The sequence below is a fragment of the Callorhinchus milii genome, unplaced genomic scaffold (assembly GCF_018977255.1).
Source record: "Callorhinchus milii isolate IMCB2004 unplaced genomic scaffold, IMCB_Cmil_1.0 Scaffold72, whole genome shotgun sequence".
Taxonomy (NCBI): domain Eukaryota; kingdom Metazoa; phylum Chordata; class Chondrichthyes; order Chimaeriformes; family Callorhinchidae; genus Callorhinchus; species Callorhinchus milii.
Window position 1 is genome coordinate 185698 of NW_024704813.1, and position 17423 is coordinate 203120.

General features: G+C 43.8%; 2 protein-coding genes across 3 annotated transcripts in view; one reads left to right on the plus strand and one right to left on the minus strand.

The window, feature by feature from the left end:
* Positions 1-8014, plus strand: part of arhgap20b (Rho GTPase activating protein 20b) — a 33917-nt gene extending 25903 nt beyond the window's left edge. For both annotated transcript variants that reach the window (XM_007893442.2, XM_007893443.2), the window contains exons 10-15: positions 861-1039; positions 1389-1550; positions 1706-1815; positions 2028-2217; positions 2808-2925; positions 3279-8014. In XM_007893442.2, the coding sequence (XP_007891633.2) occupies positions 861-1039; positions 1389-1550; positions 1706-1815; positions 2028-2217; positions 2808-2925; positions 3279-4993 (2474 nt within the window). In that variant the 3' untranslated portion in view covers positions 4994-8014. The remainder of the gene's footprint in view (positions 1-860; positions 1040-1388; positions 1551-1705; positions 1816-2027; positions 2218-2807; positions 2926-3278) is intronic.
* A 1028-nt stretch (positions 8015-9042) lies between these two features.
* On the minus strand, positions 9043-15987 carry fdx1b (ferredoxin 1b). The gene is given in 4 exon segments (NM_001292498.1): positions 9043-9992; positions 11867-11996; positions 13268-13395; positions 15778-15987. Coding segments are annotated over 4 exon segments (549 nt in total). The 5' UTR covers positions 15957-15987; the 3' UTR covers positions 9043-9880.
* Positions 15988-17423: the final 1436 nt, after the last annotated feature.

A 17423-nucleotide genomic window follows, 5' to 3' on the forward strand; every position in this document is an offset into this window, starting at 1 on the left:
CTGGTTTGGATACTCTTTAGCGTGGTGATGGATTTCTGTACGTGTCAGACACCTGCCTGACCCCCCAAAAAATTACTGGCACAGGTTCGGTAGAAATTTATTAAAAATTACAGCACAGAAGAGGACCACGCGGCCCATTATTTATGAGCTGGTCCTTTGAAAGAGCAACCTATTTAGTTTGCTAAGCACCTTTACCCCAGACCCCTGTAAATTACTCATTTTTAGATATCTACCCAGTTCCCTCTTGAATGCTAACATAGATCCTTGGGCTTCAACAACAACAACAACAACTTGCATTTATATAGCAGTCACATTGGGGTGTAATTAAGAAGATTCTTTCAGATAAGTTTGCTTTGTTGGTACTGGGAAAGAAGATACATGTTTATGCATTAGGAGGGTTATTATTTCCTGTTGCTCTGGTTAATTGCTGTACTAATTGAGATGCTTTAGTGTTCCTTCACTGAGGTCAGGCTATTTATGGTATCCTAGCATGCAGACTCTTCCTGCATTTGACTGATCTGCTGGGTGTATGTGATCCAATCATTCTCTGTGAAAGTGTAGTTTTTGGGTCTCTGTGTGTGATAGGGATCTTTTTTTTACAGATGACATTTTGAAGATTAGTTTCTCAATTCAACAGCCAGCAACTTGCCGGTTATTACTGCTGTATATACATTGCTGAGTGCAAATTTGAATATTGGAAAGTTTCTCACCCATTCGCCTGTTACTCTTCTGCCACCTGCCCTGGCCTTACAATTATCCCTACACTTTGAGAATTGTTAATACAATAATAAATGCTTGGCACGTTAAACCTTAGCCATAATAGTCATAATCTGATTTTTTGTTTCTTTCTACATCTTTAGTATCTCTTCCGAAGCCTCTTAAAAAGAAGAAGTCGTTGATCAACTGGGCATTCCGCCGTAGCTCTCACATTAATGCTGACAGCGACTCTCAGTCGGGATCTCCGATAATTCCGAGGAAGCTTTTTGGCCTCTCGCTGCCCTCCATCTGCAAGAACGGGACCCTCCCCAAGCCCATCAGGGTAAGTGGCCCCTTTAGAAAGCTGCATGCTCCTCAGTTTGGTGGTCACGAGAAAGAGATCCCCTCTTCATCCAAACCTGTTTTGTGATCTTGCGCGATACAGCCTGCAAAGTGACCCTTGCGCGTGTGTGTGTGTGTGTGTGTATGTGTGGTGCCCATGAAGGGAGCTTTGTGTGTCAGTCCTTTCGGCAACCAAAGGAGCTTGCAGCACCACTTGTTTGCTTGCCCCAGAAAGGAGCGTCAATTTTGTTTCTCTAGAGTTTCCGTGTTAGTGACGTGCCAAAAAAAATACTGACTGGCTGTGGGAGCTGTGACACATTCTGACCTGCGACGCATGTGGTTTCCTCCAGGACATGCTGCTGCTTCTATACCATGAAGGTCCCGCGACCAAAGGTATCTTCAGGCGCTCTGCCAACGCCAAGACCTGTAAGGAGCTGAAGGAGAAACTGAATTCTGGAAGTGAAGTGCACATGGAAATAGAATCTGTCTTTGTGGCAGCTGCTGTCATCACGGTATTATATTCTGTTCAAAAGTCTTGTATGTTTTTTTTTGATGGTGATGGTGAAGGGCGAGTGTGTGGGGGTTGGAAGCTAACTGTGTTTCTCGTGGAAGATTTTTTTTTAACACGTATAAATATTTTCTGACGGGAGATTACTTTCCTGCGCAGGATTTTCTCCGTAATATCCCCGGCAGCGTTCTTTCGTCTGAGCTGTACGAAAGGTGGATGGAAGGAACGGAGAACGAAAACGAAGAGGAAAAGATACAAGCCTTGAAAAAGTGAGGGCAGTGCCTCTTTGAGGATGTAATTGTGTGCCTAAGCATCGATCCGAGACTGACTGTGTCACTGTACGTGCGTAAGGTGGACAGTAGTGTTGCTGGATATGTGATTCCAAGCAGAGAAATACTATGAGTTTAGAGATCTTGCTGTTTCCAAACACTGGGTCTGCGCTTAGTGATGGAATAGTAACGGGTTTCCCGATGTCTTGCAGACTCGTGGAGGAGCTTCCCGAAGCACATCTTCTTCTCCTTCGTCACTTGTTCACCATTCTCCATCGCATCGAGAAGAGGTCTGAAGAAAACCAGATGACGGCTTTTAACCTGGCTCTTTGCATAGCCCCCAACATGCTGTGGCCCCCTGGTCCTGTGGACCCAGAGGAAGAGAGTAAATCCACAAGAAAGGTAACCCACCTCTCTTTTCCTGAATTCTACAGAACCGCAAAGTTCTGTTACCACCCCCCCCCCACCCCCCACCATGTTTCTTTTTCTACAGTGCACTGACCAACAACTGAAACATGTGGAAGAATGATGATAATTGTATTTAAAAATACTTAATTGTATTCAGTACAAGACGTCCAGGGGATCGGTATGATAGCTTTCAATCCCACGCTCTGGGTAACACCTTCCAGCCACTGTCAATGGCCCAATGCTCAGAGAATCCTTTACAGCCTCTTCACAAAGATCCACCTTTGGTCCGATGGGGAGAAACTTGGTGATTTTAACTCAGCGGAAAAGCTTGACCGCATGTGCGCAATTACACTAATGATCATAAGTGTGTGTAGTTGGGGAGGATCCACATAGATCCATGTATATGATAATGCGACTGTGATTGATCTAACAGTACAGTTTGAAGTGTAGATGTACTGCATAGTAGTGTGACTGTGATTTAGTTTTTTTTTTAAAAAAATGAATGGTATAAAATATACTCTGCGGGCAAACAGAAACGCAATACCGTATTGTTGCTGAGTTTGGGATTTCTTGGTCTCTCTCAGGTGGCCCTGCTGGTACAGTACCTGATAGAAAACTCTCACAGGATCTTCGGTGATGAAGTTCTTTTACTCTTTGCGGGATCCACGGACGTTCAGCAGGAGAATCTGGAAGATTCGCTGGGTCAGTGAAATCTCCTCATCGCTGCTGCTTTTTTTAAAAAAAATTGTTATTATCCATTTTAACGCATCGAGTTCCTTTTTAAATGAGTCCAGTTTCCTGGCCTTAATCAGCCTTCCTGGCAACCTGTTCCAGTCGTTGATTATCCTCTGAATAAAAAAACATCCTGAAAGTAATTATCCTGAAATGGCATTTACAACTCTAAACCTATATCCGCTTGTTCTGCCTCTTAGCGAATCCTAAAGTATTGACCTTGCTTTACGGTTTATGTTCCTACAATCTAAAGGTCTTGTTTTTGCCTGGTGTCCTCTGATCGTGAGGTCCTAATCCTTCTCTTTATTTTTCTGATGTTGCAGATGTTGATTCGCTGAAGCAGCACTATTCCTCCGATGACATGGATTCCCCGTTATCCGATCAGGAGAGTAGGAGGGTCAAAAAAGGGGAGCAGAACGACAATATCTTTATCGCCCTTAATGACTCTTTGCTGGATCCTGACGAGGAGATGAAGGAGACGTGGAGTCAGCGGAGCTTCTTTGACGATGACGACTCGTGCAAAAACGTTCTTCTGGAGAATAGCGATGGTGCCGATCTTTCCGAGCAGCTGGAAAGCGAGTCTCTTTATTCCTCGGTCTCTTCGCTTGTTGGGATCCAGAGCATCCGGTCAACGCGAGATCGCTGCTCGTCGGAGCCCAGTGTCTGCCTGGCCCACCACCTGGCCTTGCATCACGAGCCTGTCGCCCGCCAGTACAGCTGTGACGCCGCCATGACTCATGGCCACATTGATTACCTTCAGCAGCTGAAGAGACTGCAGATCGAAAGCCAGAAGCTCTTAGATGGCGGGAGGGGACCCGGCTCAAATAAGACCAGATATGTTTATTTGAGATCCCCACAGATTAATCCTAGGCTGATACAGCCTAGTTCATACAAAATGAATCTATCGACAAGATCAAGCTTATCCAGCCTATCTTCTCCCACCACATCCCCCTCCGAGTCCTCACTCAGCTCGGTGGACAGCGCCTTTTCCTGTTCCGACTCGTCCGTGTTTAGCCGGAGCGAGACTGTGTTCGGAAATTCCGGGAAAAGCCAGGTGTCCTCACCTTGTTCTCCCAATAAAATGCCCGGCAAACTGCAGGGAGCCTCCTCGAGCTCGATGGCTCATTGCCTCGACGACGTAGACTGGTACGACGAGGAAGCAGAGAGGGACACAGACTTGGAGGCTGAGCGGGAAGATCTGGCTCAGGTACCACAGGGTTCAGTGTCTTGTCCAGAGGGTCAAGGGCTCGTCATGGACACCCAAAGCCAAAGGAAGGACGGGGAAAGCTTCACCAGTGTGGCTTACTTCCAACAGGGCAAAACAGGGACTTCATTTGCCCAGAACGACACAAAGGAAGCTAGCAGAGGGAGCTGCTGGGAGGCAGAAAACAAGGCGACTCGTCCCAAAGCAGCCCAACCGCTCGCCTCGCCCGACACACAGGCACCCTGCAGCGAGGATATGAAACGCACGAAAATAACCCTCTACATGACGCCAGGGAAGGTGCTAACCCTCCAGCACGGAGGAGATCCGGATGGGCAGGAGCAAGGCAGCGGTGGCGATTGTGAGACGTCAGCGACGCAGGACAGAGACGGTCTGAATCGACCGGTGCAGACGCTGAAAGTCCACATCCCACAAACTGTCTTTTATGGTCAGAACGCACCGTTAGTCCTCCAGTCCGCCACGCGCAGGTTAAAAATTGCACCGGGGGACGCTTTTCTAAAAGGGTCGTCCGTGGATTCTGTGTCCCAGGGCAATGAACAGTCGCTGGCTTGTTCCGTTCAGTCCGTGTGTCCTCAAAGTTACCGGGACAACCCGAACAGCAAACGGCACAGAATCCGCATTATCTTACCTCCGCCCGTCCAAACCACGGTCCATCAATACTTCCTTCAGAACGAGGCCCAAAACTGCATGAGGGAGGCGGCAGGGGTGGAGAGCGAGTTAATAAGGAGCAGACAAGAGTGGCAGAACCGACGGTGCACTGACTCCCAGTTAGAAGACTTTGAACAATTAATTTTCACAGAGGAATCGTATGTCTGAGAAATGTATATCCCGCAGATGTTCTTTATTTTACTAAGTTATGTGTATTGCAACTTTCAACCGCACACTTTTAGACACTACTACTGCTCCAGCGTGAATGGCCACGTATAGGTTGTCATCGAGCACTCGGACTCTTAATACAGTAAAACTCGCATAAGTCCTACCTTTTTAAAATCTTACAACGGACCAAGTCATACATGCTCTCAAGTCCGTCCCATTCAGTTTCCCATCAAAACCACTTAGATTTCGTTGCACTTATCACATTAATCATCCTCTAAATCATAACACCGCACCCCTATCCTCCATTACTACCACATGTGCACTTAGCAGCTCTGCTGAATTACATGTGCAGTGTAGACGATTGATTAAATCAGATTTTATATGGCCTGCCTGTAACTCGGATTTCACTCGTAAGTCATATTAAATCTTATGGTCCCGACTGATACGACTTATGTGACCTTTACTGTATTAACACAGTGCTTCTCACTCCGAACCTTCCTGACCTCAGCATGTGTGTGTTTCACATCGATCCTTATCCTACACGTTACACAGCAGATCATCTATGGGGGCAAAGAGGTGGGGGGTTGGGGGGGGAATACGGAACGTGATGTTATCACAGGTGATCATGTCACACTCTGTAGTAACCCCCTCCTTCCTCCCCCCCGTGCTTCAATCTGCCTTAAACCTATCTGTTTGATTCTAACACCTGACATTGAGCCAACATGTTATTCCTTGAGCTGTTTAATTTCTTTCTCATTTGCTGCCTCTGCTTCTCAGGAGAGCTCAGGGTGCTGAGAGCTCACACCTGATAAGCCCCAGAGGTAGGTAACCCAGCCTTGTTATCTGTCGCTTTGGTACATTCCGTTTTTTGTGTATAATGTTTGGATTTTTATATAAATATATACCAAGGTACACGGTTTTGTCCCTAGAATGTCCTAGAAGATGTTTATACTTTTTCTTTCATTAAAAAATATTGTTTCATTTGTCACTGCACGAACAACAGAGGCTGTTGCATTGTACAATACTGATTCAAACTGTAAACGATTTGCCAATTGATTTTTAGTCCCAACTAATAGTTACTTTGATCACATTGTATTACTCAATGCAAAGAATTCTATAGAGCACCCATATATCTATCGACTACATCTGGCAGACACTAAAATATTTGCGTGGTTTTTTTTTAAAAAAAGGTCGAAGCCTTTATTAAAGTGATGAATTAAAGCAACGTGCCAATACAGCGTAATGCTGGATAGGAACCCGTCAGAGCTGTGCTTCGTATGTCTTCTTGTGATTCAGATGTAATCGTTTATTACAGTGGCCTGGTGTCTGCATGAGCATTGTGAGCTGGTGTGCTAACTGGAGACTGGGCAGACAGCTGATCCACCCACAGAGCATCTCTCTGCTTGGCATCACAGTCAAGACTTCGCATTTATACAGGGTTATTCCTCGTGCTGTTTCCAGGTGTCGAAAGTTCAGGGAGAGCCAGAGCTGGCTTGGCCCCCAAAAGGATCTACCGGTGCAACGTGAGGAGCAGGGGAAAAAAACTCCTTTCATAATTGACGACTGACATCACAGCAACTCAAGGCAGGAGCCATATCAGCTGTCAATAGGGAACCAGTTAGATATCTGAACGGAGTAATTTGCATGGGGGTGGGTGGGGGGGGGTGGTCAATGGAATTGAATGGGCTTCTCTCCCAAAGAACCAGCTGGGCCGACTGGCTGTGACTTGTAACTTGGTTATCATTCGACCCACAATACAAAGTTGCATCCCCGATGATTTTTTTTTATATATATATATATCAATAGCATTCTTTCGCTAAAACCCTCTGTGGGGGGGAAAAAAAATGCTTGAACTTCACTTACACGTTTGTTACAATTGTAAATCTGAGGACCACATCCTCTGCCCCAGTGAGATAGCCAAACAAGGTCGTCAAAACGGCCGCTGAAATTTTGTTGAAATTGCTGACAATCTGTGAAACTGACCGTTTATAACTGGTGGCTGTTTTAATTGAGTTTACAATTGTAGATCAGGTACTGTTCGAGGTTTAGTAGTAGAGAGAGAGCGAGAGAGAAAGAGAGCAAAGGGTTCGTACTGATGGAGACACCAGGGAGAGAAAGACTTTCCACTGTGTGCGTTTTGTGGGGGTTGGAATGGCATTGTGTATAATAGGAGTTTAGAGAGAAGAGCTAGTATTTTTGGGGTTCTACAGTCCCATCCTATCTCCTAAAGGAAGATGTTTTGGGGCTAGTATAGTACATTCTATTTGGTCTAATGACCTGATACCTAATGCACTGTTATTCCTTTCTATAATTGGGGCTGGTCCCAATCAATGTAGTTATGGAGCTCTCCACTGTTTGGCCATCCCATTGCGTTGTGTCAAACCAAAATAAAAATTTGCACGGGCCTTTCAGACGCACTCCTAAATTGGAGTGAATTTTCTGGATGGAAATGTTTCATTTTTGCGCTAATCCCAGATCAGCCGATGCCTCCTGATAAAACTCACGGACGAGAATCAATCTCAACTCTTTTTATTTAGGACTGAGCACACTGAAGCATCATCTACAGCGAGCACCTTCACAAGAATTCCTCCGCTGCCGATTCAACACAGTTGAAACCTCGGAAAAAAAAAAGTTAATTATTAGGTGGCGAGTGTGGGCATTTGGTGGGGGGGCTAAGGTATGTCTTAATTCCCCAACATCTGGGAACAGCACTATGAGCTTGTGGCAAGAACTTCCATTCGGAAGTAAAACATAAATTGGCCACCGTGGATTTAAGCACAAGCCACGTTAACTGGTCTTAGGGGATCAGTAAGGGTTTTATTTCTATTTTGTCGAGTCCCACTGAAGTGCCAGTAGACGTGAGCCTGTCCCGTGCTGTAAAGGGGCGATCACCTCTTGTTGATGTACACACAGAGCTGTTCGTTGTTGGGCAGCTGTGGAACATCTTGTTGTCCTTTTCTGTGTAACTGAGTTGTTGATAACGAAGGAGGGCTTATTACAATAAAACATAGTCACGCTAAACCTTCCACACGTCTCATTTGATGCAGCCACATTCTTTTACACCATTGGTGACTTGTCCTGTTTCCCATCAGTGTTGTTAACTGGAAGGATTGCAATGGTTGCTGGTATTTTAAGCATCTGTACCAGCAAGCGCGCTTGGCATTCCACAGCACGTACCTTGGGTTCAACCTTTTTTTTCCATAGATGGTACAACTTCTAAAAGGATCGTGGGCTGAAGCTGGGGAAGAGTTGCCACTCGACAGCCCTTGTTCTATCCTTGAGAGGACAACAAAGTGGAAATAAGAGTCCACTTCTTAAACCCGGGTAGGGGGGTGAGGACTTAACCAATGGCTATGGGTTTAATGGAATTTTCCCATTTGTTGATCGAATCCCAACAGGCTGGGGATTTAATATTCCTGAGGTGGGGGAAGTAACCTCCGCGATAAGTGTATTTACCAGGTAAATTAATCCTCTTTCTTCCCAAGTGTTGTCAGGTGCAGCAGAGTAGGGGGTGGGGTGGGGCAGCTCATTGTGTGAAGAGTTTTAGGACATTATAAACCACTTTATCCAATGCAAGTACTTTTATATATTAAAGGGAGAGTTGTTCTTTTGTCCCTTGCAAAGCCACCCCCACCCCCCACCCCCGTCGTCGCATTATTGTCACATTTCTGATTTGCACATTAACTATTGACGCAATTAATAATAATAATACTCCTTTAATCTGATGCCGCACCTTATCGCATCTTCGAGACGCGTCAAAGTTATTCAGCTTAATCTGAACTGAAGTAACACCAGCGAGAGGCTGATAGAGAGGATATTCTACAAAGTGAATTGACTGTGTATTTTGTGGGCAAATTAATGTGAAAACTGGGAAAACTGCACAAAGGGAACAAAATGATCTCCCCAGATCTCGGTAACTTGGCGACAAAAATCCTGCGAGGAGCTTTGAGACGTCCTCCTGACGTGAATCCAAAGTAAGGAATCAGCATTGTCGAGAATTTTTTTCTAAAAACCATTACTTCCGACAAAACACAGCAGACGGTGCGGTTAATTGCCATTTCGTGTATTTAATGAGAGAGCGAAAGAGAGAGAGAGTTTAATAGTTGTGAAGTTGTAAAAGCTTCACGTAGTAAATGCAGTGTAATTCCCACAGACAGAATGGTGACTGGTATTGCGTTATACTGCTCCCTGCTGGTCAACTAGACACACACCACAAGTTTTCAGAACAGAAAGCCCCCACCCCCCCCCCCACCTTGCAAACACACCGCACGATTGATCCATGTGGTCATGAACCGCACAGTGCTTTACGAAACCTGACATCCAGGTCAGCGTTCCCTTAGTTATGCAGCTTGATCTGAACTGAAGTAACACCGGCGAGAGGCTTAAAAGAGAGCCTAGAAAGAGACCTTTTCGTCAACGGCACGTGTGGCCCGAACTGTAGAAACAATGTCAAATCATCACACGCAGAAACTCTTAACAAGGACCAACATCGACACAGTGAAGAACGTCCAATGCTCTTGTTGGGTTTGTTTCATGGCGATCAGCAGCGTTGCTTAAACTGGTTCTGCGCATTGTAGAACTGTGACATATAACGGTGACGATTTTGTCACCGCCAACCAAACGTGAAGGGGTGGGGTGGGGAGCCTGGAAGCCATACCAGGGAGGCTCTACTCTGCATTGTAATAGATTAATCAGCTAATACATTTCCGTGTAGTCGAACCGCATGTACCGGACATTGCCTCTATTGGCAATGGCAGAACTGGATCCTGCTCAGATCTGGCCACACTGGTGTATTATTACAGTGTCCCTCTCTTCAAGATTCTACAAAGGGAAATGGGCAAAGTCGAGCATACGTGTTCACACTGCGCGGCAGGTGTTGGCAAGGCATCACTGCTTGTTCGCACCGACAGATTTCCTGATATCAGCCACGTCTTTCGGTACCTTCACAATCAGTCCCTCCATGGATCTATTCAAGCAGATCTGGCAACCCAGACGCGACCTGGAAAAGGGATGCGTTGGTACTGTGAGAGGAGTGTTGTTAGACATGAGGAGGGTGGGTATTGGAGAATAATGGCGATAATAATAATAATAATAATAATAATAATAATAATAATAATAATAATAATAATAATAATCCTTGCATTTGAGATAGCAGCTGATCACATCGTTGTGACGTCTCAAAGCTCTTCAAAGACTGGAGTGTAAAGTTGTTCAGGAAAGTCACTGACCATTTATTGCTCACAAGATTAAATCGCCTGTTTACTACGGCAACTGTTCTGGCGGCACGCGTTCCGGAAGCTTCTATTTTAAACAGAGGCTTGGTCCTCTTTGCGTTTTAGTTGACAGGTTGTTCCTGGGGTTTCTTGGTCCTGGGAGATCAATCTCTGTATTTTTTTTCATTGAGATAAAAATCGAAATGCGTTCAAATAAAAAAAGAAATGACCTGAGCAGCTGAACTCCACTTCTGCTCAACAGCTTGTTTCAGAAAAAAATGCCACACCCTAGAAATCTGCCAGACATTGTAGGATTGGACCCATTGTATTTGCTCTTCCATTGAACCATCTATCCCAAGCCCAATTCCCTGCTCTTCACCCTTAAAAAATAAATCGGTCACTTCAATCCACAACTGATTGTGGGACACTGCTGTGCGCAATTGACTGCCTACGCTTTTCTCCCACAAAATATACGGTCAATTCACTTTGCAGTATATTCTTTTGAAGCGCTGTGAGACTTCCTGAAGACGTGATAAAGTGCTAGATCAAATACAAGGTTTATTATTATAATGTAGCGTGTTCTCGCCCACATTTAATTTGTGTTGAAAAGAAATGAAAAATGCAGCAAGAAACAAGAGAAAGTAAATCTTCTGTAAAATGTGTTGAACATTTTCTCTCTCTCTACTGCTTCCTGCTTCTTTGAGGGATGCCTGTACTTTGCTTTGTCTAACGCTACACAGTACAGTATTTAAAATAACTCTACACAGATAATTTCAAGGACTCCCTGCAGTATTTCAATTATAGCCGTGCTTAAAGGACAAGGACGAACCTTTGTTACGAAACTGTTGCAGATGTTTGTATTGGAAAATATGGTCTGCGCCGTTTACCTCTTATTCCTGAGCAACTCGACTCTTAATTGAGGTCGATTTTGCATGTTGAGTTAAGTTCCCTGTTATCTCAGTTATTGAAAGAGGCATTGCAAGGACTACATAATAATAATAATAATCATAATAATAATAATCTTTGCATTATCACGTCTTGGAGATGTCTCAAAGGGCTTCACAGAATATACTGTAAAGTGAATTGACTGTATATTTGGTGGGCAAAACTTCACTTTAAGTAAAATTGAGGATCTTGGTGAAATGGAGGATGGAAACAATGTTAGATGTTACAGTGGGTTTTCATGCGACTAATTCACCTTTTTAACAAAAAAAACTGGTCACTTTTGCACGAACAGATTTTTCTATCAGCGAATAGACTACCAATTGAATCCACCCACCTGCCCCTCTTCTCCCTCCCCCTCCCCCTCCCCCAACCAGAAATTCCTGACATTTCCAGGATTTTCAATTGGAAAAGTGGCGGCTATTTCACAAAGCCAATTTGGGTACGAAAGGCTTGATGTGGGGAAACAGGAAACGGAAAATCGTTAATAAGCCTTTGAACATTTTGGCTCAGGCTCACAAACCTGTATAATCCTACTGAGAACCCATCTGGTCTGACCGTGGTTTCAGAGTCGTAGCTGATTAATTCTGGCAATAAACACATGAAACATACTGGGTCCTTTAAAAGCATGTTGCAGTTCAAAGGAATGGCACTGGGTTCTTGCACACAATCTGCATATGGTTCAGGAAACAGCCTTAATTACAAAAGCATCGCTTACGTATCGCTCAATCCATAGGCCAAATCCAGCATATCCATCTCTTCATCCGTGATCTTGTCCAAATTCTCATAGTTCTCCTCGTCAAAGATTAGATGACAGGTTGAGCAGGCCAGGGTTCCTTCACAGGCACCTGTGGCAGACGGACAACTTAATAAATGCAGTTGACAATCGTATAAAATTTTAATTTAGTGTTAATGAATTAACTGGATCAGATAGCTTACAAATACATGCTTTGAGACAGCTCACCAATGTGATAAGGCTCTATATCAAACGCAAGAATTATTATTATTATTATTTTATAGCGCATTTCACATCAGGGGGACTTCTCAAAGTGCTTCACACTGATGATAATAATAATAATCTTTTATTGTAAGGAGTAACAATACAGAAGTTCAACAATCAAGAAGCCAGGTCAATAATCAACAACAACAACAACAACTTGGATTTATGTAGTGCCCTCCACGCCGGACAGCGTCTCAGAGCGCTTCACAGTAACGGATCCCGGGACCGAGCCAGGGGGGAGGGCGAGGGGCCAGGGGGAGGGGAAGGAAGGTGACCGAAAGCGCGATCGAAAAGAAAGGTCTTCAGCAGAGACCTGAAAATGGGAAGGGAGGGAGTGAGGCGAAGGGAGTGAGAAAGGCAGTTGCAGAGCCTTGGGGCATAGTGGCTGAAGGCACAGCCACCGAGGGTGGAGCGGAGGATGAGGAGGACAAGGAGGAGGCCAGACCTGGAGGAACGAAGGCAACGGGTACTGTTTTGAGGAGAGAGGAGGTCAGAGAGGATGGGGGGTGCAGAGGAGTGCAGGGACTTGAATACAAGGGTGAGGATCTTGAAATTGACCCTCTCTGGGATAGGCAGCCAGTGCAGTCTGGCAAGGACTGGGGGATCGGGGAGCGAAGTTTTGTGCGGGTGAGAATGCGGGCGGCAAAGTTTTGAATGATCTGGATTTTATGGATGGTAGTGGATGGGAGACCGACGAGGAGGGCGTTAGAGTAGTCCAGCCGAGAGGTGACAAAGGCATGGACCTGGGTTTCAGCGGCTTTTGGGCAGAGGTATTGGCGGAGACGGGCGATGCATTGGAGGTGGTAGAAGGCGGTGCTGGTGAGGGACCGGATGTGGGGAAGGAAGGATAATTGGGGGTCGAACCTGACGCCTAAATTGCATAATCAATAACCTACAGTACTCGCAGAGTAGCATTGAATCACTGTCTACAAAGCAGGAGTAATATAATATTATATAAATCAGTACTTGGTCAACTTACCATGCACTTGTTTTAATGAAATGCTTTGATCTTTAAAACAATGTCCAATTCAACCTTATGACAGTTGCTGATTTGGTTTAAAACATCACTAAAAAAATGTTGAGCAACAAACTATAGACGTGTGTGTTTTATACACTCACCAAACCCATTGATATCCAAGTTGTGCTTTATAACAACATCCAGCAGACTGTCACCCTCCTTTGCTGTTGCTGTAAGAGTTTCACCGTCTCGGTTGATGAAGTGTACTGTCACCTTATCAGTGAGTTGGCTGCCATGTGGAAACAGGAAAATGAACATTAAAACCCCCAGGGAGAACAAAAAGCTGAATTTTGTACCATGCAATTCACCCCACAATCAAAGGGAACAAAAGAGAATACAGAATGTGCTAAGTTATTTGGCTCAGAAAACCCAATTCTTGCCCACTGGGTCACAACCTTTAGCCAAACTATTTATTCTGAGAAGAAAGATTGCATAAACTCCCTCCCGTTTTATAGATATTTAGTGAAATTCCAGATGACTGTGAAATCACCTCTCTACTGCACCAAATTTCGCCTGCAAAATACACAGTCATTACGCTTTACAGTGAAGCACTTTAAGATACCCTCCCAAAGTGAGAGGCGCCTTATCGAAAATAAGGAATATTGTTAATGTGAGTGAACTAAAAACAGGTGGTGATGAGGAGGAATCTCAATAATCACAAACTTACCTCTGGCCACGAGATGTCAGCGCATGCAGAACGTTGAATGTTATGAACCCGGCTCATTACCCGGGTGAAAGCACTGACTTTGTGGAGTTTCTTTCAGATAATAATAATAATAGTAATAATCCTTGCATTTGATATAGCGCTTTGCACGTCGGGAGGACGTCCCAAAGCGCTTCACAGAACACACTGTAAAGTGAATTGACTGTATATTTGTGGGCGAACGCGGCAGCCAATTGCACACAGCAATGTCCCACAAACAGTCGTAGATTGAAAATGACCAATTTATTATTGTTTTTTGTTTTGGAGGGATTATTATTAGGTTCTGTGTGGAGTAAGGAAACTTGCCCAAGGTTTCGCCCTCTGCCTGGAATTGAACTCAGGTCTCTCGCTTGCAAAGCGAGTGCACTAACCACTAAGCTACACTCCACTCCACGCCATGGTGGTGAATGATAGCACATCAGTATAAAACACCAGTAAACACACATGGGTCTATGAGAAATGTTAGTGAATTTTACTCATAAAACAGTATGGTCGCTCATTGTTTTAGCCTTAAGACCATTTGTTGAAAATTCAAGATTGTGGAATGAAGACAAACAGTATCCAAACCAGTCCAAGGACAGAAAATGTTCACAAACCCCGTGCCTTACAGCTTGTGATCTGCAAATTTCCCCCCGCGCTGGTATTAAGGTTAAGACCATGAGCAATCTTGAGCCTCTGGTGTTTTGCTCTGTTTATTAAGATTATCCTTGTCTCCCAATGAGGTTGGTATCAAAACCCTGACCCGTGCAGCCTTGAAACCAAGGAATGCGTCATCTACAAGGATGCTTGCAAAACATCTCAGTGATTTACCAGCAAACCTGCATGAAAAGGAAATATTCAGTGGCTCTTACACCCTTTGCAATTACGGACTTTGATATCAATTTAGAAGCATGTCAGAGCTCATAAATTTAAAATACTGGGTTCAAAACATGAAAGAATCTCTCTGCGTACTATTAGAAGCTTGCGTTTTCAATGGAGCTCAAGTGAAAATAAATAGTCAATGTGACTGAAAACTTCTGCCAATTATTTATCCAGATAAACTGGTTCCTTGCCACACCAGAAAATCAAACGTGAAGGGCATGAAAATAAGTAAAAGATACTTTCAGCCAGAGTGAAGCTGCTTCTAGTCTTAAAATGAAAGACACTGAACGTTCTGTAGTTATGCAGAGCAGATGCTTGACAGTGTGGGAGATAATTCAATGTAGGAGGTAAAGTGGGAGAAGGTTCACGTCATGTCATAAACCACACCAACTGGTTTGCAGTTTGCATGAACCACAAAATATACATTTTCATTTGCTTACATTCTGGATCAATCTGGAAGAGGGAAGAATACAGTAGCGTTCCTTTACACACGTTGGTTCACCCTTAAAGCGGATGCTGCCTGGACCGACATCCAGTCTCCTCCGCTCAAAACACGTTTTTAAAATGATCCTTCGTAGGCGAATGCAATGCTAAATAAAAAGGGCCGTTTTGAAAGTGTGGAAAATAGTTATTTTCCGTAACATCCCACAGGAAAAAAAACAAATCCTACAGAACCCGTTTAGCAAACACAATGGTGAAACTCAATCTCATGTTTCCAACAGGCAGTGAGCACAAATTACACTGACCCATTTGAAATTCTCATGTAATATTTTGAGCGCTGGTACAAATACACAGTCACTCCATTTCACACGGGAATATACAGCCAAAACCACTTTATGATATATCCGTAAAACGCTTTGAGACGTCTCAACGACATGATAAGGCTGTGTGTCACATGCAAGGATTATTACCACTGTATAACCCCTTCCACTTCCCCTTCCTAACCCTAACAACAGCACCTTAGGTCACAGAGACCCTAGAACACAAATCACACCTTCTGTTCATTCTGGGTCAAAGCAGATGTTTTCGCATAAGTGTGAGCCTCACCTGCTGTCTGCTGCAGCGTCACACCGGAGCCCGGACGACAGACTCAAAAGCCTTTTCTGCACCTTCACGGCAGGTTGATCAAAGGGAACTCTTTCCAACGCAAAAGCCCCAAAGCACCGTGTTTGTTCGAAAACCGATCCACGCAGCATTTGCAGCCTGGCGCAACACAGAGTCATCATCTCTGCAACTGCTGGCAAGTCTGGAGCAATTGAGCTTGGACTAGATACGGATTGTTTTGGCTTTGCTTGTGATTTGGCTATGAGTTGCAGATTGGCTTGAAATGAAGGGGGCTGGCTAACCAACATGAGGTGTCCCAAGGTCACTAAGTGTTGCGAAATTTTGCAGGACTATTACCCTTCCTCCCAATTGATTGTTATTCAGCGCTGTTGCTGGAGCTGGCAAAACTCGGGTCAGCAAATAAGAACATCCCAACTCTACAAATAACGCTTTTCACTGACTCACTGACTCACTCACTCCAGAGATAACTTCTCAATGTGACACGGAGTGAACCCAGCATTCACTCCAAAGATCAAAATGTACAAAATCCTTTCAAGCATTAAATTCAGGGTCACGTTTACATACACAAGGCATTGGTCCAGGTTCTTCCCTATTATTGGAGTCCAATCAAAACAATGCACATTTACACATATTAACCAAATTACTGCAGACAATGCCTGTGTTCTTCTGTGAATTCACCCAGCAATACTCAATTGAATCCTAACTTTGAAGTCAGTTTCCTGTCCTGCTTAAAAGAGCTTCCAGAGATACAGATGGTAATAAATCAACATGCTTATTGATTTTTGTTTACCAATTAAGAGCAAAAGTTTAATCTATCCCTCTAAATTAATTTCAATTATAATCATAATAAAAGGTTAGTTTTAACATTTTTCTACTTCTTTCTGCCTCATCTTTATTTTTTTTTAAAAAACAACTCTGAGAATGTAATATTTAGGTACAATTCTTACTTGGCTATAACTTTGCACAAGAGGAAATTTTGCTTATTCAGGGAACAACATACAGAGTTAAAGTTAAATCAGTTAATGAATAGCTAAAAAAAAACTTTTGCTTCAAGTACACCATTAATCAGTGTTTTGTAACAAACAGGGATATTCTTGTGGTTTAGTCTTTTCATTATCTTTGGAGCTTTTTATCATGTCTCAAAATTTTCTCTCTCCACCCCCTCACACTCACACACACATAGTTTCTGCCTGGAAATAACAGCATCATACAAATGCAGATTAAAAAGAATAACTGAACATATTGAAAACACTGTATTTCTATATAGTTCCTCTACAATGTACTAAGTGGCAATATAGCTATAATCACTCACCATTGGGAATATAATTAAAGGCTGTTTAGCCTGATCAGTGTTCCTTCATTTTATTAATCTTTTAATTACATTTCTGTGCCTTTTCCCTATAATATACCTGTCTTCCTTTCGAACATCCCACTTGATTCTGCCTGTACATCCTTCTTGGGCAGTGAATTTCCCATTCTCATGGCTCTCTGTGTGAAAAAACATTATCTAATGTTTCATCTATCTTAGCAGAGACATGTTTTAAGATAGAGTGGCCCAAAGGGACAGGCCCCAGATGAGGTTTTGTCTCCCGGGCACCTTATTTGCCTGTCTTCAGTTTAGCAACGAA